The 23,218-nt window shown below is 26.2% G+C and overlaps 2 protein-coding genes across 4 annotated transcripts in view; one reads left to right on the top strand and one right to left on the bottom strand.

Moving 5' to 3' along the window:
• Ctu2 (Cytosolic thiouridylase subunit 2) overlaps window positions 1-8,744 on the top strand; it is a 21,047-nt gene extending 12,303 nt beyond the window's left edge. For 2 of the 3 annotated variants that reach the window (XM_016074831.4, XM_016074833.4), the window contains 8 exons: window positions 47-93; window positions 785-866; window positions 1,982-2,073; window positions 3,600-3,663; window positions 4,928-5,070; window positions 6,643-6,694; window positions 8,479-8,525; window positions 8,611-8,744. In XM_016074831.4, the coding sequence (XP_015930317.3) occupies window positions 47-93; window positions 785-866; window positions 1,982-2,073; window positions 3,600-3,663; window positions 4,928-5,070; window positions 6,643-6,694; window positions 8,479-8,525; window positions 8,611-8,680 (597 nt within the window). In that variant the 3' untranslated portion in view covers window positions 8,681-8,744. The remainder of the gene's footprint in view (window positions 1-46; window positions 94-784; window positions 867-1,981; window positions 2,074-3,599; window positions 3,664-4,927; window positions 5,071-6,642; window positions 6,695-8,478; window positions 8,526-8,610) is intronic. The other variant, XM_016074834.5, reaches the window with a different exon arrangement.
• Window positions 8,745-11,473: 2,729 nt separating this feature from the next.
• Window positions 11,474-23,161, bottom strand: TfIIB (transcription factor IIB). Its single transcript, XM_016074830.4, has 10 exons — window positions 22,956-23,161; window positions 21,584-21,694; window positions 19,725-19,806; window positions 18,315-18,419; window positions 17,861-17,947; window positions 16,986-17,115; window positions 16,695-16,804; window positions 15,390-15,484; window positions 14,812-14,888; window positions 11,474-13,421 (listed from the first exon to the last, which is right to left on the bottom strand). The coding sequence occupies exons 1-10, from the start codon at window positions 22,970-22,972 to the stop codon at window positions 13,288-13,290; spliced, it is 948 nt and encodes a 315-aa protein (XP_015930316.1). The 5' UTR covers window positions 22,973-23,161; the 3' UTR covers window positions 11,474-13,287.
• Between the last annotated feature and the right edge of the window lie 57 nt (window positions 23,162-23,218).

Below are 23,218 nucleotides of genomic sequence, written 5' to 3' on the forward strand. Positions count from 1 at the left end.
TCAGTAAATAATGCAAAGCATCTTATTTATATTGTTCTTCTTTCAGAGTTTCTATGACTCTCGTTACAAAGTACCTATTTGCAGACCAATCAGGTAATTAATTTACTACAACTTTACAAAATGTTTATTTCTTAAAATCATGCTATATCAAGTTATGCGTATATTATTTTTGATTATATCTTTGCTTTCATAAATTATTCTAAGTTTAATATTATTAAGTTCCAAATGCAGGCAATGAATTTTCAGAAATATTTTATTAATTTAGAAGGCATTGTTTTTATTGTTTTAATATATTTAAGCATTTATAATTGTTTATAATGATGTAGATAGTGATGACTGCCTTGTCCTCAAATGTATGTTCCCTAAATTAGATGCAATTCCAGATTTGTATGAGGGGTAGATGTGTATAAGGATCATACAAACACACTTATATTAAGTTTATGTAGATTTTAAGTTTATATTAAATTTAATTATATTATTTAGTTTATCAAATTTATTAGTTGCACTTTTATCCATTGCTAATAATATATAATAACCATTATCTATTTTGTTTTAAAAATTGATTTAAATTAAAGAGTTTACTCAGTTCGAAAATCATCACAGTATCAATAAAAGTTTCAGACTAATTTCAGTTCAATGGTAATATTTGTATTTGATCATCACCGAAATATTTTTTTTTCATTTTTACTTTAAAATTCTTCATTGTTAAATTTTGTTCAAGTGTTGCTTATATCAGTTTTTATTATTTCACAGTCAAATGTTCACTATTATACAATATTTACAGAGAATTTCTGGATAAAGAATTGCTAATCTACAATCATTTGCATGGTTGCTCTTATATAGTTAATCCTGACTTGCTCACTAAGGTAACTATATTATTAATAATACATATGTTGTACATGATATATTGGTCACCCTTCTAATTATCTTGTACAACATAAAAGTTTTAATAGTAACTAACCTGAATGCTCAGCACAACTGTAGTTAAACATTCTAATCTAATTCTACAACCACTCCTCAAATCGTGACACCTTAATTAGTTTTAAACAATATACTAACCAAATTTTTTAATTGTTGCCGAAAGCTCAAAATGTACTTTGATTTAACTTTTTATTATTTTCAAGAGACGTCTGCGATATCGTAAAAGTTCTTCATGCATTTAATTTTAGTAATAATTTAAAATCTGTCTGCCAGGTATTAAGTCACACACACCACCAAAAATATAATTTCAGCATATTTCAGCACAGTAGATAACAGAAGTATTAAAATTATTTTTATCTCTACCTTGAGATAAGATAGAAAACTCATCCAATGCTCCATTATGTGTTGTACTACTTTTTCATACACCTCTCGAGCTTGAGTATCATATAATGTATAAATATGTTAATGCTTGAAAAAAGGCAAGCTTTGCCACCAATAATTACTATGACAGTATGCGTCATCATAACACCCTTTATTTTTAAAATTTCTACCGCAATTTTAAGAAAGAATCAAAAATAAATCTAAATAATTACTTTGCAGCTAAGTTTTATTTCTATTAGAATACAAAATTATTCTAAATAAATATTTAACATACTATTCAACACTACATAAGTTATAACTTTAGACAGCCTAACAAAATGAACTTTACATAATTTTCATAAAGATTTTTAAGATTAATTTAACTGAAATGTATTAAAACATAAAATTATAAATTTTTTTTTAAAAATTATATAAAAGGGGAAAAAATTTAATATAAGAATAAACAATTCACTTCTAAACACTTTCTGATCAATTTGAGTTTCATTCATTTAAAGATATAAACTTGCTAACTATTTTTCCTAAGTTGTAAATCTACATATCGTTCTTAAAAAACGTTTACTGTTTGTTGCAAAATTAACACGTTAAGTTTGATGTTTATGAAGAAAAAAAATCAGCTGTTTCATAAACAGTTACAAAATTAAATTCTTTATTGATTACAAACATTGCTTTATTTTAATAGGTAAATCCAACATCTTGCATACAGAAATTGACTGAATGTTTTGTTACTGAACTTCAAGAACAATTTCCAGCAACTGTATTCACTATATTCAGGTAAAAAAAAAAAAAAAAAAAATTTATAAATAATAAAATAATTAAGAGTTATTTTTGCATTTGAAATTTTTTAATATAGTGTTGTTTTTATATTTTTAAAATAATTTTTGTTTACTTTTTATTTCTTTAATCATGTAATAGTATTTTTAAAAATCTACTAATAATTTTTTTACTTGATTCATCTATTTGTTTATGACATTTAGTATGGTATAGCTTGTCATGCTGATCCACTTGTTGTCCAGCATTGAGCAATAGGCTAAAAGAATATGTATATAAAATTGATTTATAAATTCAAAGCAAATTTAAAAATGAGCAATAGAAATTAATCGTTATTCTCATTTGCTCACTCTTAAATTAGCATATATATGTAATATATATATATATATATATATATATATATATATATATATATATATATATATATATATATATATATATATATATATATAATGTTGTTACCAAGTGGAAGGCTAAGAACAAGTCTTAGGCACGGAAAGAGGGTTCAAAATTTATTTAATAATCATTAGAGTGAGAATAGTTATCAAAATGCTCATGAAATCATTGTCATTACAAATTAAAGATATGAATAAAACTTAATAAATATATTTTTATTGGTAATGGATTAGTAATAAAATTTACAAATAATCCATGTATTGGAGATAATCCATATAATAGAGAATATTAAAAGTTTTCAATTTTTTTAATTAAAAATTAGCAATTTTATATTTAGTCTATAGTTATTTTTTTAGTCTTTATAATCTTTTAACTTTTATTAAAAGTTAATTTTAAATATAATTTATACTTATTCTATCATGTTAAACTAAATGATTGGGCTAACACTTTCAATTCTTAGCTTACTTCATAATTTTGGTTGCTCCATCACAATCTTACAGCATCCATCTGAACTTCTCATATCTCCCCTCCCTCCCTTGCATCTTAGTAAGTTACCTCACTAAAAGCTTTGTGTTATTTTTCATTGACTCTTTATTACCAAGTGCACTGGAATCCTTTTTCTACTCCAAAATTGTCTCTTAGATCTTTCATTTTTTGAGATCATAAGAATTAAAAGATTTAGCAAAATAAATATGTGTGGCATAATAAAATAAGTCTTTATGAACACTGAATTTTTCAAACATAACATCAAATCAGCATTTCAATTAAATGAGCCTTAAATTAGAAGTTAATTTAAAACAAATAAATCAACATAAAAAATACATTTTTTTGATATCATCAAAATTTTTAACCTATATATTTTTCTAGAATAAAATTCAGTAACAAATAAATGAATTTAATAATAAAATGATTTTAATAATTTTTACTGTTTAACATTGTGATTGTTATTAATGAAGATAATAAAAAATGTATATTTAAGTCTATTTAGTTCATTACAAAATAAAAGCATTGCAGGAAAGTTAAAATATTTAAAAAAGTGTTCTTTTCTTTATTTACTGTGTGTTTAACTTATATAAAAAAGATATCCTCTCTCATTTAGATACAAATTGTTTATATTTTGTTCCTTTTTTTAGAACTGGAGGCAAGCTATCTCTGGACAGCTCATTATTAGCTGAGGAAATCTGTTTAATTTGTAAAGTAATGATTTTTTTTTTTTTTTAATATTGTAAGATTCATTGTTTATAATTTTTTTAAAAAAATAATTTTCTTTTTGATAATTTAAATTGTTATACTAATTTTGTATGAATTGCAATTAAATTACCATTTTTAATTTTAACTCTTTATAAAAACTACTTCATTTTCTTTTAACCTGTCTGAAATATAGTGAAATACATGTATTAAGTTTTTAATACTCACTTGATACATAATTTGTAAAATTAGTGTAACTCTAATTCCGTAAAATAATGTCTGAAATAAGATAAGGAAATACCTGTATCAAATTTTTGATTTACACTTTATGCATGTTCTGTAAAATTCATGTAATCACTGTAAGTAATTTCCGTGGAACTAAATATTAAAACGACGCAAATTATAATAAAACTCCAAACAAATAATGTATACAATAGTATGCATTATTTGTCTATGTCTTTTATTATTAACTTTTATGTAATGTTTAAATAAAAATCTAGATAAATAAAAAATGTTTGACCAAAAATTTCATAATAGAATTGCTGAGGAGAATAATGAAATTCATGCTAATTTATTAATTGATAATCTTAATTGCAGTTAAGGAATAGTAGGAGAAAATGAGTGTTACAATTAGTTTTTTTTTCTCACTTCAATGAGTCTATTTTTCTTTATTATGGAGTTTAAATAATTTTCTGTATCCATAAAGAAAAATTTTTGAAAACAGGATTATATTACGTTTTTAATAAATTTTAAAAATATTGTACGCGAAATATAATGAGTTTCTAACATAACAGAAGCATTGTGGCCATGAAACAGGAAAAAGTCAAGGAGTTTTAACAATCTGAAAAAATCAAGGAAATGCCAGAGAGTTTCATTTAATTACCCAAAAGTTAAGGGAAAAAAATGAATTAATTTGAGATATTTTAAAATCTAGAATTTTTTCCAAAACGAAATTAATCTAGTTATAATTTTAAAGAATACAAAAAAAATTGCTTATTTTAAATTCTAATAGCAAGTATAAGAATTTTATAAAAAAGAATAACTGAAAAATTAATAATATTTACACCACCATTAAAAAAAAAATGTAACGAAATTCGTTAAAATCAATCTGAAAAAATCAAGGAAAAAATTTTTTTTTTGAGTGGTTGAGACTACCCTAAACAGGTAATAACGCAATTTAAGTATTAAATTAAGCATTTTTAAAAAATATCATTGCTTTTATTTTTCTACGTTTTTTGGCCATACCTAAAACAAAATTTTATTTTATTTTTAGTCAAAGTTGGACAATGTAGATCCTGATCCTTGTTCTGCCGTGGAAGCTCTCAAAATTTCAGAAAGTGTATCAGCCGTAGAGTCCAGTATGAAAGAGCAAGAAAGCAATTTCTTTACTGATCCTTCAGCTGGCTTTAAAAATATGTAAGTAAAAGCTGAATATACAGTCAAACCCCGCTATAGTGAACACGGTTTATAGTGAACTCCCGGATATAGTGAACGAAATGTTCGGTCCCGTGCCTTGCTATACCCGCACAATGTTATTTTTTGTGGATATAGTGAACCAAAAAAGTGATGAAGTTGGATATAATGAACTTTTTTCTGTCTTCGACTGATTTTTTTCTTCATTTTTTTTGTAATAATTTTGAAATTTCTATTTCAAAATAAATACATATACCGATTTTTAAAACCATCTATAGTGGAGAAGGCAGCGATAAGCATTTTTTTCTTATTTGCTTCTTTTTTCTTACTTTCCCATCCCTAAACAAATCAAGTAGATGCTTCCAACACAGGCAGATAATGCACCTGTAAGGTGTCAAGCTGATATTTTCAGGGAATTTAAACTATCCAAATCTACAGTTTGTAACATATGGAAAAATAGGCAATTAACAATTTCTGCTCATGAAAAAAATTTAAATGGCAGGAAAAAGTAGAGAAAAGCAGATCACAAGAATATTAAAGAAGCATTACTTAAGTGGTTCAGCATTCAAAGAAGCCGCAATCTTCCAATATCTGGACAAATGTCGATGAATTTGCTAAGCGATTTTATGAGATTACTTTTATGTGCTCGAATGACAGGTTAGACAAGTTTAAAAAGTGGGCTAACTGAAATTCAGGAAAAATTATCTGAGAGTCGGGAAATGTTTCCATATCTGATGTTGAGGACTGCTCAACAGCTAAAGATTACTATTTTTTTTTTTTTTTTGTACGCAGAACGAAGAGTAAAAAAAAAATTTCTTTTGCTACTACGTAATATTTTTCAGTCATTATTTGAATAACGTGTAAGAAAAGAGAAGAATTTGGGAACCATTAGTTAAATTGCCCGCATAACGGATATAGTGAACTCCCGGTTATTGTGAACCAAAATTTCGGTCCCTTGAAGGTTCACTATAGCGGGGTTTGACTGTAGTATGTAAGTAAAGGCAGAATAATTAAGAAATAGTGAGTTTACAAATGAATTTTTCATATCTTTTTTGCTTTATTTATGAGATAAAAATTTAATCTTACAAGTATTTCTTTGACCACTTATGTTGTATATTTTCTTTTCAGCAAGGGTTCTTGAAATACAGCACACGCTTATAAGAATTTGTTTTACATACATTGCTTTCAGTACTATTTTTCTTTTAAATTTTATAAAAATGGCTGCAGATAAATCATTTAACTTAAGAGACAGCCTTTTTTATTTTCAAGTTCCAGATATCGATATATTATTTTATTGGTCTCCAAATCATTAAATTGCAACTAAACAGTTATTCTTTGTTCTGTTTGAATGAATATTTTGACAACAATTAAAATTAAGGCAATGCAGTTGAATATAAGTATCGTTTTTAATGTGCACATGCAGCTAGTCCAAAATGATTTAATTCCTCATCGCTTATACCCTGTTCTACCTCCTCTTGTAATTTTGACCACTATTTTGTCACACTTGTATATATTGTATACTTCCTATAGATATATATTGCGCACCTCATATATATATTTCTAATTGTTTTATAGGAATATTTCAAATAATTTGTGTTATGGCTGTTCTACACTTTTTCGTCATAAGGTAAGTACAACTTTTAATAATGCAAACAATTAATTATCTTTGGGCAATCACCCCCATCACATTTATTAAGATATTACTTATGCCATAAATAATGCTGAAAATAACATAATGTGGTCTACTTAAAATAATTAAAGAACTGTTTTAATATTATAAAACTATATAGCGCTGATGATACTTTTTTATTCTAGTGAGAGTTGTTAGTAATTATTTTTATTAGTGCTCATTATAATATTTTCTGTATTATTTCTTCCAACATTAAGTTAACTTCATTGAATGACTATTGCCTCTAATTGATAAGCATATTTTAGGTGGGGGGGGGGAGCTGTCTATAAATGATGCCATATTTGGAGGGGGTAATAACAAACGTGACATTATGATTAAACTAAAAACATTTAAAATCAATTATTACATTATTTTGGGCTTTATTTCTTCGCCATCTTTTACGTCAAAGAAAGAGCACTTCTAAAAGTTATTATGCTTACAAATGTAATTAAAAAATGTAGTTACTTAAAAAATAAATTATGAAGTATGGTCTATAACATGCTTTTTATTTATGAACTGCTAGTACATTATATAAGGTGTGTACTTTGTGACTAACGGGTCAAAATATTGAAATAAAAAAGTGAGGCATCATTGATGGATGGCCCCTAGGACCCCCTTAGTATGTAGAGTACATCTTAGTACGGAAAAATTCATTTACTAGTTCAGAAGTTATGAATTTTTTAACAGTATAAATTTTTTTTTGCGTCGATAGTGCCATCACTGCAGCTATGCTTTGTTTCTCTTGTAATAGTTTTTGAATCGGCATTCTAGTGGATTTTATTTGTAGATTTTCAATATACTTTATTTTGCAAAAGAACCATAGAATATTTAGTGTCATAAAATATTTAGTGATTTAATACTTTTTAAAAAATTAGGGTTATAACTTCTAATTATTTCATTCGTGTAAATTTTGGGAACCCTGCTTACTAAAAGTGAAATTAAAATTTTAGTTAAGGCTGTTTTTGAAAGGAATTGAATCAATTCCAGATGGATATTTTAATGTATGATTTTGATAATTTTTTTGGCAGGATATATTTAAAGATAGTGTTATCAAAAAACCATCTTTTCTTAATTATCTCTATTTTACATACTTTTGAGAATCCATGATTTGAACTCACTTAGACTAAATGCAGAAAATAATAAGGTAAATATTTTAATTACTATAATTTTCAAGATTACCAAAAGGTTGAAAACTTTTTTAATTTTTTTTATCAGACTTAAAATGAGAAACATAGGATGCATTACCTTTGAAAAGAGAATTTTAGGGGATTATAGTTTGTTACAAAAGTTATGTACTCTACAGTTTAAGTTTGTAAAAAAGAAAATTTTTTACCTTGTAGTTCACTTGTAAGGGTTGTTGTTTTTAATTTTTTTAAAAAAATATTTTTTTTTTTTTTTTAGTTCTGTTTAGGTTGGAAAATGGTTGAAATTTCATTTGGCAATAAATGCTACATAAATATAAAATTTTCTTAAAGCCACTTGAAAAAAATTGACAATAAATTCTGCTTGTATACGCCAGGAAAGGCTTGAAACTTATACTGTAATCAGGCTCAGATCCTTAGCTAGTCAGCAAAAGGTAAAAAATTAAAGTAATTCAAACATCACAGATAAGAAAATGAGTTAGCATACACAAATTAATTGACATTTTATTTAAATCTTTCTTATAGCAATCCTTAATAATTGTTCACTTGTTAATTTTTACTTAGATTTATTTACAGACTTTTAAAACATTTATTTTTCAGAAGCTGACAGGAAGCAAAATGTATGATTTTTATCAAAACATATTAAGGTAATCATTGAATAGTGAAATATTTCCTACATCTGCAAATATTTAGATACAATCTCAGTTTTCTAATTGTTTCCTTTATTAACAGAGCTGAACTCGAATATTTAAACAAAGACATAAAGCCATTGGAGGATGAAACAGAAACTGTTTATTCTTGATGTATGAGTTTTTTTTTTCATACATAAAATATTTTTATTTGTAAATAAAATATTTCTATTTAAACTCATTTGCTTTTAATTAACACTTAATACAATTAGTAATGGAAAAAGAGTTTTACTTATAATAAATTGATATTTAGTGCAATGACTTCACTAGAATTCTTATAAAAACTGTAGGACCCAGGACTATAAAATTTCTGTGTCCTTTTAAAAACATAAGCCTCGTAGTAGGCCAAAGAAAAAATCAGGAAAACATTTTTCAAAAAATTAAATAAAAAAAAAAAATCAAGATTTTTTAAAACAGCATAGACTAAAAACAAAGTATAATTTGCTGCACATTAAGCCGTGGTGGCTCAATGGATAAAGCGTTCGCCTTCAAATGAGGTGAACCGGATTCGAATCCCAGCGATGGCTAGTCTATATGAATTCCGCACACACCACAGTGCTGTCAAAAAATAAATAAAAATACCACAGCAGTTCACAGGTTAGAGTCCCCTTCCCGCTAGGCTAACATGGGAGGAAAACTTCCCACATAATGCAAATGCTGGTTAGTTTCATTAAAAAGTCTTTCACAAAGGAAAATTTCTCCCAGAAGTTCCCTTGTCCTCTGGATTGGGTTATAAATTACAAGGCTACAGAGTTGAACATCAGTAGTCATGAATCCGAAATCGGGTCTGACAGTTAAATAAATAAAAAAGTGCTCTACTTAACTATTATTAAGGCAAGTTTTATTGCAAAAGAATGATAAAATATACTATTTTTAATTTCAATATTACTTCGTTTAGAAGAGAAAGCGCTTTAAGTTTTTAGTATAATTTTATAAAAGGTGCAATACACAACTCATAGTTTGAGATCAATATACAGATAATTTCAAGTATTGTTGCATTAAAAAAAGACCAGAATCAGTTAATATGTTCTCTTAGCAATATTAAATTTGCAATTGAATTCACTACTTTCTCAATCAAATAAACGAAACAAAAACACTGCGCTGTTTCACATTTTTATGCCAAAGTGGATGATCTCTCTATTTACCATTTAAAAATTCAATTATATGATTACTATATTGTTGATTGTAATCAGTCATTTTTAAAATCGCATAAAACAGACTAACAGTAATTGTGAAACCAACCTCAAATCTCAACCTGACAATATTTGCTGAATAAAATGATCTGATAACACAAAATCAGGACAAACTACTTTTTATTGGGAATATCATAATAATAATGAGCCCATAAACAGTATAGATCTCTATTTTAAAGATACAGGAGAAAATTAAATATTTTATAATTAAAAAACACATTAAAATTAAATTCAATTCATAATGCTCATTAACTCATTTAAAACAAAACTTTGCAATAAGGGTAGATTGAAACAAGAATAAGTGACATAAGGCCGCTTTAACACAACTTCAACTATTAAATGATCTACAGAAAAGGAAAGAAATATAATTGAATATTGGAAATTTTACGTAATTGATAACCGACAAAAACTTGTTATTCATTATATTGGAAAATTTGTAACAATTTATTCCTAACAAAATATACCAGTAAGGAGCATCAGAGTTTATGCAAGTTAAAATTTTGACTGTAGCAGTTAATACATTAATTATATTCTATATCAACTTATTTTATCTAGATTGATCAGAAAGGGGATATTTACTTTTGTTGAATTGATCTATTTAACTTTGTAATCCAAAAACAAATATTGCATACAAAATAGTTTGGAATCTGTTAGTTAAAAAATTTCTTGAAAAATTCTGTAACAGTTAAATAAAAATGAAAATCTTCATTTCGATTGATTTTAGCTGTTTAAAATAAAATAGCCCTCTAAAAACATAGCTTTTAAAAAATCTGTTTAACACTGGATAAGTTAATGTTGAAACTATTCTACTTTTTCGTAAATTACAAAATTTCATGTGAATTAAATTTGCTCTTTAAATAATGCTTTAAACATTAAAAAAAGGGGGATGGGAATTTGAAAGATAAAAAACAAATGATAGGTCCTACCTATTATCTACAGTAGGGAACCGATTATCCGGAACGATCGGGACCATCGCTATTCCGGATAACTGATTTTTCCGGTTTTCTGAATCGCTACAAAAAGCCGCTTTTTTTTATTGTAAAACCCAACTAAAAAAAAAATATTGTAAATAATCTTAAAAAGAAGAAAAAACGATGAAGTAATACTGTAATGATTATTTCTAAAATGATGGTATGGTAAACATCTTTCAAAGAAGAAAGAAAAATCCTAAAATCTTATGAGGGAAAAAAATTTTTTTTTAAAAATTGCGGGAAAATTTACCGAATTTCGTTCCGGTTTCTTGGTCTTCCGGTTTTCTGATTTCCGGATAACGGGTTCTGTACTGTATTTATATGCTCATTTATAACTGTTATAACTTAGTACTAATTTTTTAAACCTGAAAAAAATATTTTCTCTTTTTTTTAGTCAAGTTGAAAAACCTAGTCAAAAATTTTTAATAAATTATAACACAGTTAGATAAGATAAATTTATTTGGGCAAAATACTTCATCAAAATACAGACAAACTAAAATATTCTACTTAAAAATTGCGGGAAAATTTTTAAAAATTGCGGAAAAATTTACCGAATTTCGTTCCGGTTTCTTGGTCTTCCGGTTTTCTGATTTCCGGATAACGGGTTCTGTACTGTATTTATATGCTCATTTATAACTGTTATAACTTAGTACTAATTTTTTAAACCTGAAAAAAATATTTTCTCTTTTTTTTAGTCAAGTTGAAAAACCTAGTCAAAAATTTTTAATAAATGATAACACAGTTAGATAAGATAAATTTATTTGGGCAAAATACTTCATCAAAATACAGACAAACTAAAATATTCTACTTATAGTAATGTACAAGAACAGCTTCCCATTTTCAAACTGTACAAGAATGTTGATCATAAAAATTGTATGCTATTGTTTTCTAATAACTACAGAATCACGCATAGATAAGACTCGAGTATAAAACTTATTTCTAGAAAAATATTGTAATTAGACTGAGGCTTTCCACTTTAGTCACCCGAATGAATTTATAGTGTTCGCTATAACCATAACGTTAACAAATGGTACTATAAAACATAAGAGATTATACTTAAAGAAAATAAAGTAACAACAAAGAAAATCAAACAATTATTAATGACAAATATATTTTACAGGGGAAAAAATTGGTTTTCATCGCTACATAAACTTTTGTAATGTCAAAAAAAATGTAATGATGTTTAATGATATTACATTAAAAACTCCTCTTTCTCAGAGTCAAATTATATGATGAAAATATATTTAACAAATGAAATGGGTTGTATTTGTTTTAAGAGGACAGCATACCGCGGGAAAAATACTTCGTCGCTAATTCTCTTTCACATCCATAACTAATTTAAAGTATAGACTAACCTAGAGTAAGCCATTAAGTTTCAAATACTAAAAAAGAAAATTTTAAAATATCAAAATAGATTCAGGGTGCGTAGCCAAATCTTCCAACAAAAAATAAGCATCCTTTAAGAACTCAAAAAATTTTTTAAGCACTATGTACGTTAACAAAATGCAAAATAATTTTCAGACTTTACATGATCCTGATAAAATAACTAGTTTCTGACAAAGAACTCTTTTCTCAATTATATTAGCCATTATATGATGATCAAGAGATTTTTCAGTTCGATATCATAGGGTGGAAAATGAAGTCTGAAATTGCGAGTATCTTGCAAAATGCACACTCGCAAGTATTTCATCAAACATGCAAAATGATTGGCGCTTTCATACGCTATGGACTGATGGTAAGCCAAACTGGATTGTTGTTGAATGAATTGGGAAAATGTTGAACAGGACAATGTAAGAAGCAGCTTTTGCATAATACGTGGCAAAAATTGAGATGGTAAAGAAAAAAAACCTCATTTTCGAAAAAGGAAAATAAGCAAGCGCTTTTGAAAAACACCCAAAGAAAAAAGCACCTTTAAAGGCTTTTAAAAAACAAAAATAAAAAAAGCACCTTTAAAAAACACTACGCACCATGTAGATTATGAGAAGAAAGCCTAGGACTTTGCCATGGAGTTCTTCCTATAGTTCTATAAGTTGTTTGCATTTAATTAAATCTGGAAATTCTTTTTCTGCAATTAAAACTTCATGGCTCACTCTAGATTTGCTGAAAATAATTTTTTCTTTCTTTTAAATAAGTAATAGTGGTGAAAAAGAATTTACATCGAAAAGTTACTTCCAGGGTATGTCGTCCACTGGCCAATGTCAATTTTGACCGCAGAAACTCACTATTCAACAGCTGATAGGGAGAAGTATTCTTTTCCTGTTATACACAATTAACAATGTTTTTACCAATAATAATAAGGTTGAACAAAACTATTCTCAACAGTTCATGTATTATCCTGGTTAAAATCAGTTTTGACCAATCACAGTTACAACCCAGAAGTAAAATAAAAATTTTATACAAAATGGCTCATTTAATTTACAATATCCACATATATTATCTTGACTATTGTAGATGAAGTATTCACAATATATGATTTTGATGAATATTTGGTCTGTGAATTTTGTCCATCTAAGTATTTACAAATTTTAATCAGGTAATTTTTAAAAAAATCCCTGATTATAGTTGAGGCAAGTTTTCAATAGGAGTGAAGAACTTGAAATCTGGTGGGAACAGCTCATTTGCTCTAGGGTACATCAGCTTGTAGGATTGTCGAATTGTGACATCAGCAACTCCAGCTATATCTCCAATTTCTAAATAATAAAATTTACTATTAAAATAGTAGTACTAAATTGGCTATGAAAATAGTGTCATTTTATTATTTTTTTTTCCTTAAACTGTTTTATACTATTAGGACATATTTAATCTTTGTTAGAACATTGTTTTAGAAGACTAATCACATGTTTCCAATATGACAAACTAGTTATATTGGAAATAATGAATTTAACAAATATGTTATAAGATGAAAATTTTTGTATGCATTTTAAATATTTAACATAGCTTTCTATGTGAAGAATCATTTTACTATTTGATCAATTTACAAACTTATATACAGAAAAAAAAATTATTACTACTAAACAAGATGTAGTTAATTTAAATTTTTCAGTCACTAAACAGAACATTTTAGTTTGTTTCTGACTTATAGTTTATTTCTGATTTTTAGTTCCTAAACTCCTGTTAAACTCAAACCATTGATATTGTTTAGTAAAAATTAAAAGATAAAAATGAAAACTAATAACTAATTCACTAAAAAATTTATATTTTTTGTCTAAAAATAGTGCTTTACTACATTTGGAACTAAATTAGTTTAAAACTTTTTTTTATTGCAATTGTCTGGAAATTTAATAGTAATTTAAAGCCTAAGAAAAAACAAGGTCTTAAGCATTTTTACTTTAAAACTCATACTTTTGTCTGATTTAAAGGCACTTTTCATCATCAGACCTGTACCTACTCTGGAAGTGAGGCATCTAAGTGGGGGGGGGGATGAAATATAGTACAACAGGAATTATAGTTCAACATAATAAAATATTAAATGAACACAACAACCATACTAGATATGCATTATGCCACTATAAGCAATTATGCACAGCAAAGATTTTTTTGTTTATAAATTATTTTAATTCAGACTAAACAACCTGATTTTTTAAACATATTTTGAAGAACAATAATTTTTTTCTGAATGAGGAATATTTGCAACACAGTAAAGAAACAAAAAGAAGTAAAATGTTTTTTAAATACTCAAATACGTAAGCATCTTAACAATACATATTGTACTCAGATGTTGAATACAAATAAAATATTATTTTCTACAGAATTTAAGCAAAATCTCTTGTTGAATCGAGGGGGGTAGGGAGTGTAAAAATATCATTAGCTAAAAACAAGCTGACACAGAAATTGAATGAGTTATAACTCAAAAATCTAATGTAGTCAACTGTTTTGATACTTCCAGTGCCTTTACCTTATGGTTACAATGAGTAATTTATCAGTATCTTTCACATTATTTAATAAATTCAAAATACATAACACAAAATATGCACAAAGCAGTTATAGAGTGTAATATAAAGAAAGGATTAAAACAGTACGGACATGCGGCATTTAAATAATGATAAATAAATTTGTATACAAAAAGTTATCTAAGCTAACCTTTCTGAGACTTTTTATCTTCTGAAGCTTGAGAAGCCATGTAAATAGCAGCAGCAGCCACTGAAATGGGGCTTCGTCTAAAATAAAATAGGAAAAGGTAGATAAATAAATGAAATATGTGTAACAAAATTATAATAAGACGGCTTTAATTAAAGTGTATTATATATTTTTTCCATAAAAAACACCTATACGTTTATGAAGTTAAAATAAACTAATGAATATTAATCGACAAAATAAATTTCAAACCATCTACAAAAATCAATTAAAAAAAAATTAGCCTGTGCTACAAACAACAATAAGGAAATTCAGAATTTTTATTATTTATGTAGTCCTTCTAAAGAAGATTAAATAGTCTTAAAATAAATTTACTTTACTGCACTTAACATTTAGTAAATAACTTAACATTTAGTAAAAGTAAATAATTTATTTTAATAATTTCAAATTATTTATGATTAAGTAGTTGAAATTTTTGATTTTACAATACAAATATTTGTTAGTTAAAAGAATAAAATTACAAGAATTATAAAATACATTTGTGAAGAACATAAAAATGAAATGGAAAAAAAAAAATCATTTACCCAGCTACTATGTCCAATTCAACAGCTTTCCTTGCAATATAAGTTGCACCTTTTTGCACACTTGTTGGAAGACCAAGATTAGAACAGAAACGTGACTAAAAGAAAAGAAAACGTAAGTATCATGTTTACAAATTAGAGTCATAACTGTAGTTTACAGTTATATAAATTCTCAATGGTTTAATGTTAAGATGCAACAGACATCCCACCAGCATACTGCATCAGGCGACTATAACCGGTAATCAGCAGAAGCTTGATGATACTATTTTTAACAGCCTAAGATTTGGCCTGAAATTATATACTGACAAACAACACAAATGTAACATACTAAAATATTTGACTGCCTCTCTGTGTGAGGCAATAAATGTTGGATACCTTATCAAAATGAAAAGAATATTTTCTATTTTTGTGATACAAGCAATGAAAATTGCTGTAATAATTGCCGGAAGACAAGTACAGCAACTAGCCAGTGATTTTGAGACAAAAGCACATTGTAGTGTATAGTATGTTTTAACAATGCAAATGTTGAAATTTGTTTTTGAAAATACTCTCTGACTGTATATAAGTGTATTGTGTATAGAAAATATATTGTAATTAACTCATTACTAATGTTTTAACATGAAACTAGTGAAAATTATTACTTAAAATGAAAATAAAAATGATGAAAATTATCAAATTTAAATATTCAGCACAAAAAATTAAAATTACTAAGAAAAACCACCATTAATTATGAAATTAAAAAAAAAAATAGTTAATAAAAAAAAAATCATCAGGTTCAAATTCTGATGAGAAATCTAACCAAACTGACATCTGTTTTCTCGCCAGTTAAAAGTAATATTGAAATTTGTCAAAATAACTAACAAAACTTAAAAAACTAAAATATGACATGGATTGAAATGATTACAAGTTCAATTTGATGTTTGATACATCGAAGAGGAATAATTAACAGTATGCTTGTACAACACAGAGTTTTAACTCAAAGAAAATTTCAGTTTCAGGGTTTAATGCAGTCAACCGGCAACTATTTATTTAACTATTTTTTATAATGATTTACTAAATAAGTATTTTCAAAAACAGTTTGCTTGAATTTAATAAAATATGCATGGGATTCGGTAAAAAGCAGATAAATTTTCTTGCTTTTAATACCTTAATTTAAAGCAATGATTCTTTTTCAAATCAATTTAGTTTCACTACAACTTTGAAGGCAGAATGTAAAATTAATAATAATAATAATAATAAAAAAAAAACAAATTGCAGAAATTACAAGAATGTTGATAAAAATAAATGAATCACAAAACAAATTATTACCATGAAATCACCAGTAGTTATGAGATCAACACTTGTTTCTAATGCCTTGAGAATCAACTTAAAGCATCTACCAATTTCCTTTTTAGAAACTTTAGACACGGCACATATTTCTAAAAAAAGGAAATTTCAGTCTCAATACATACATTGAAAGTATGAGGATTATACAGTTTTAACACCAGCTTGTCAGATCAATACTTCCACTATTTTGAAATCAAAACAAATATTTTAAATAGGAGCTATAGGGCAAGGAAGTTGTAGTACAATAAAATCTAGACAATTGTAAAAAGGTACCTTTAAAAGTACGAGGGACACCTTCTTGTCTGCAAGCAATGTAAACACAGGAAGATGCAATTGCATCATTACTTCTTCCTTTCAAAGTTTTACCATCGTGGACTTGCTTAAAAAGACTATTAGCTCTATCCTATGAAATTAAAAAAGAGATTTACAAGGTTCAAACATTTAAAAATTATTTTTTTAATATCAATACTAATTATTATATGTATTATACAATAAACTCTTAATCATCCAAAGAATTAGAAGGTGAGAAAATACCACAAATATCATTTATTACTTGTACTTTATTCCATTAAGAGCCTTGTCTTTTTTTCATTTATAGTTAGCTTATCTTAAACATTTTGCCAATGTAAAAATAAATAAAGTACAGGAAAACATTGAAACATATCATAAACAGAAATATTTCCCACTAGATAAAATAAATTACAAACAATTGCGCAAACTGTTCAGATTCCGTAGTTTATTCTACTGATAAGTGAATAATCAGAAGTTTTAACAAAACTTTAATTTCCTGAAGCATAAAATAAACAGATATTTTTATTTGGTTACTGACTATTCCATTAAAACATTTTCTAACATAAAGGCACACACATTGTCTTAGTATATTAACTTTTCAAAGCTACTGATACAATAAAACATTTTAAGTGATAACAGCTTCATTCAGCAGTCTTAAATATTTTTCGATAGTATAGATCACATAAAAACTATATCACATTACATAAAAATTATATCTTATCACATAAAAACGATTTTATATCAAATTACATAAAAAATATTCAGATTAAAAAAAGTACTTATGTAAATTCTAAAAAAAAAAAAAAAAAATCCAAAGCATAGTTACATAACCACTAAAACTAAAAAGTTTTACTCACAACAATTGTTTTGGGCAAATTAATTCTATCAGCCATGTTTCCAATTTCTTTAAAGGCATTGATTAAGGCTCTGTCAGAACTACTCATCTAAAACAAAATGGCGATAAAATTATTTTTTCGAAAAACGTATAATAATCACAAAAAGTAATTATACTTTTCAACAAAATATTTAATTAATCTTTACAGTATAAATTATAAATACATCAATAATTAAAACTCGACGTGGATGAGTACTGGACTAAGAAACATAATTCATAAAATTGTGATTATTTAAACCAAATTAACAATTGGTAAATACTAGGTACCTAACAAATTTATTAACTCGATTATTACACACACATAATCGAGACAAAAGTTTAAAACAACACGCAGAGAAAAACTAAGAATGCTTTTAGAATAATAAAAAAAGCATATTTTTCATGTAAATGAATTTTAAAAAAGATTATTATCTTACAGTTCTCCTATTTTGATATTTGGCTACACCAGTGTCATCAAAGCTAGCATCTCCAGTTCCTCGTCCAATTACTGTGGATAAATCACTACCATTCAATAAAGGATTCTGAAAAAGAAAATAATACATTTCACTAAGCAACTTATGTCAAATATAAGTAAAGAATTAAAGGAAAATAATAAACATGGCATTTAAAAAGAAAAAAAATCATTATCAGACACTTTTTAAGGAAAAAAAAAACAAAAAACAATGACAATAAACTGATCTACTGAAAACTTAACACTAAAGTACAAAACTTTTTTGCTAACTTTTTAATAAATTTTACTTAACATAGTTTCAACTTATTAAATTTAGTTTTAATTGATAAAGAGATTTACAAGGTTCAAACATTTAAAAATTATTTTTTTAATATCAATACTAATTATTATATTTATTATACAATAAACTCTTAATCATCCAAAGAATTAGAAGGCAAGAAAATACCACAAATATCATTAATTACAAACTAATGCATAGAAACAATATAACTAAATAATTTGAAAAGAAAAATTATGAAAAATAAGTAAATAAATAAAAAAGTTCACTTATGATTTGCTTTTTGCAGCTTTACAAGCTCAAAAATGTAATCTTTTAGTTACTTTTATGTCCATTTTGATTTTGGTTACAAAAGAATAATACCTTATATTAATAAATTTATGCCTGGTCACTAACATTGGTTGCTGGTTACATGGATCATAAAAAATTATGTTCTTGTTGTGCAAATCTTTTTGCATTAGTCTAAGACTAGCAAACAACCTATGATTTTGCACACTGAGGAAAAAAAAAATAAATAATAAATATGCGAAGAAAAAGAAAATTACTAAAGACAAAATCATATTTGCTTGCTATCTCTGCTTTAAAACACTTATATTCTATACAATATTGAATAAAACTATTTCTTTCCCTTTTCTTAATTTTTAAAGCTTAGTTTCCATTTTATTTAACTTTTAATTATTGAAAAATATAACCTTAAAACATTTTTAATTTAATATGATGTTTAGTTATAAAACAGAAAGGTAATCTAGATCCTACAAATATCATCAATGTAGATGATTTGACATCAAGATAATCCTACAAACGTGAAGACAAGAGTTTAATGCAAACTTTTTTTCTTTCCTTCTATGATTTATAATTTATTTCCAGATCTTATTTGCTATTGGTTCCAGCTTACCAGTTTGGTGCAAAATTCATAAGCACACAGAAATTAAAAAAAAAAAAAAAAACTAGACAATTTACGAAAGAAAGTCTTCTATTTCAGTATGAGAACGATACTGAAGCATTTCGAACAATTAAAAAAAAAATATCTTTAAATCCACATGAATGTACACACTCAAATTACAAAAAGAAAAGAAAAAGATTAAAATCAAAACTTACTTCAGCTGCACCAACTCGAGAGGGATCACTGTCAGCTTTTTCGTTACTAAAGGTTCGCCACTCAGAGCCCACATCAATTACCCTATGAATTAATTAAAAAAATTAATATAAAGCACCTAAGATAAAAAAAGGAAGTTCAATTATAATGGCATATATAGAGGCACTTCTACATTTTAAAACGTTTGGTGAAAAATTTTGCAAGTGTTGGCCCTATTGCTTGAAATCATAGAACAGGCAGACTTACTCCAATTGTTCAAACCCGAGGTAGAATCGCAGAGACGCGGCGACATTGTCGATGAATGTTACAGAGTTCTTGCAGAAAGACTTTTCTTTTGAAAAGCAAATAATTTATCTTTTTTTAGAGAAATATACACACAATATTTGAATCATGCATTTAGATAACACTTTTTGACACGCTCAATTTAAGCTGATAGTATTGTAAATTGATGAAATGTTTCTATTGAATTTTCAACATTTATTGATATTGATTTTCGTGTGGTTTTAAAGTATCTCAATATATTTAAAACAATTTGGAAAATTGAAATCATGCATTTGAGTATTTATTTATAAGGCAATAATTCTATCAAATTTTTGGCAGTTATTGTTATTGATTTCTCCATAGTTTTTAAATCCGATACTTTTATACGATATTATTTATTACAACAACCTAATCTCGAAACGAAACATACATTAGAGGAGTCCGATTCGCGTGATTTTCGGCAATTACTGCTACGGATTTCATAATTTTTAATAATTTTTTTTTTATTGGGATGATTATTTACAGAATACGAAGAAGGAAATAATTTGTGCTCCTCCCCCCAACAAAATGCAAGAATATCACCTATAATATTAGAATAAAAAATTATTACACGTTCAATTAAAAAAATATATACTATAGTTATATTTTTTAGACACAGTGCTTTTGTTACTTTAAATTAGTAACATATATGCCTGTTATTATTAAGAGTATCTTTCAGAAAGATATTAGTGTAACAGAGTTTTGTCGCAGATAGCTCTAAAAGATTCTGCCACAGCGTTGTTCATTACAATCTAATTGCAGTAGTACCACAGTTATTTATTTGAATACTACCTAAAGTTTGTTATGAATTATTCATTTTATTATTAATTAAAAAAAATTAACAATGTTACTTACAATTAATGTATATAACTAGAGCTTGTGAAACATAATCGTCATTGGCGATCAATAAATTCTGAGTGGCGATTTTTTTTTAAGTTTAAATATTTATGTAAACAGAATAATTTTTTTATTAATATTTAAACTTAATATATAAATTAAATATTAAAGCTTGCTTTAGAATTATATGAGTTACATGAACTTATGTTATAAGTTATGAATTTTAGTTGAATTATAATTTAAATCAATACTCTATTATCTTCCTAAATATTATAAAAATGCAAAATTTATAACATATTTAAAGTTAAGAACTTATAATAAAAATCTAGTTAACAAAAACAATAATAATAATCTAATACAAAATAAAAATATTCATAACAAATGATTAACTTTTCCATTCTTGTGAAAGGTAGATTATTATACTCTCAAAACAAGTTAAATGCATAAAAATTTATAAATCACGTTAAATTATGAATTTAATTTATCTTTAATTATTTGAAAAGTGTTCATTTAAATGACAATAATTAAACAACTATTTCACTTTTGACTTAAATTTTGAGAGAACCCACGTGGAAAAAAAGTGTTATTTTTTTTCTTTGAGCCTTGAATTAAACTTACTTAATTATACTGTCAAAGACAATTTTAACAATATTTTGTGTATATTTAGCAATATTTTTAGGATTTCTTTATTATGCAAAAGTGCTAAACTAATATGAATCAATACCTGTCTCCAACAACAAGACCACATTCTGAGCATATCATGTCACCAGCTCGATAATCTTCAATAAGATTAGCATCTGGATGATAAGGACAAACAACAGCTGCTCCATATGATCTGAAATTATAAATGACCCCTCATTAATAGGGATGCATCCCTTTTTGTTACATTTTTCCATAGTGCAATATGCAACAACATTGAATTACTAGCACAATATTTTCTGGCTAGTGATAAAAATTCTATTTTCGAAATATATTTTCACTATTTTCAGTGACTGACATAGGCATACTAATCCAATAGTATCTTATTTATACTGTTTTAATTTTTATTGAAAGATTTCAAATAAACACATTTAAATCAAAAAAATTATTAACAGTGGTAGGAAATTCAAGCACTTTGATTGTAAAAGTTCATTCCAAAAACATTATCTATATTTTTAATTTTAAAGACATTAATATTTTATTTATTTTCAGAAATTTAAAAAAAAAGAAAGAGAAATGGTTGCATTTATAAAGTAACATTATTATCTTATTATCAAAAGTTTCCATCCTATCAACTTATCAAGATACTCAAAAATTTTGTTTCATTAATATGATTATCTAGTTGGTGTCAAGTGTTCTTTACCACCATCCCAAAGTACTTGGAATTACATCCTGCATTGATCTGCTTCTCTGAGCTACCTTGGTTTTTCTAGTTTGATAAAATACAGTTTTCGAGCCTTGATATTGACTTTTTCTTCACATATGATCTATGATGTTATTGAAAATTTTAGAATTAATAAGTATAATGAAATCTGTCCATGTGCTATCTAATTTATTCCTTTTTACATTATTTATAGTATCACAAAGCCAACATATTTTAATTAGGCTACTTTTTTTTTAGTTTATTTGAGTCTGAATAGTGTTCTAGTGTGCACTTAAAATTTTTGATAACCACCTTATGAACTTCAGCACAAAAATGCTTATATTGTCAAGAGATTTTCCATCTATGCCATGCTTTTTGCAATATCAGAACGAGCTTAAACATGTCATTGATTTCCAAATTGGATTCTCTAATAAATTTTTTTGCAATAAGCTAAAAATAGTTTAATAGAATTATTTTCTAAAATTATATAGCAGTTTACTCAAGACATAAGGAGAGCGATTTCGGACATGTACAATTGTAAGAACAAAAAAAGAAAATATTTTTAGATAAGCTTGGAAGTAATCGCGTCACGTAGAATAAATAAAAGTAAAAAGTTTGGCTTATATAGTTGCATGTAAATATGTTCAAATTATAACAAATAAAGAAGCCCAATTTTATATATTCAGGACTGCAGATTATTGCGAAAAAATGAAACATATTGACACTAGAATAAATTTATTTCAACTTTACTTACTTTGAAGAAGAAGCCATTTCGTCTAAATTTTTTTCAGGAGCTTAGAAGTTCTTTTTAAATTTAATGATTCTAAAAATTAAATCTAAAATGTCATAATTTAAATTTATTTTAAATTTTAATGGCTGTAAAACACTATGCTTTTACGACTTTCGCGGAAATGACAACAAATAAGATGTAGCACACGGTTACGAAATTTTAAAACAGGTGAAAAAAAAATTTTTTTTTTCAGTTTTAGGGACCGTTTTTACTGCTAGTAAAAATTA

Source organism: Parasteatoda tepidariorum, chromosome 4, assembly GCF_982258835.1.
Source record: "Parasteatoda tepidariorum strain Cologne lab strain chromosome 4, Ptep-v5.0, whole genome shotgun sequence".
Classification (NCBI taxonomy): domain Eukaryota; kingdom Metazoa; phylum Arthropoda; class Arachnida; order Araneae; family Theridiidae; genus Parasteatoda; species Parasteatoda tepidariorum.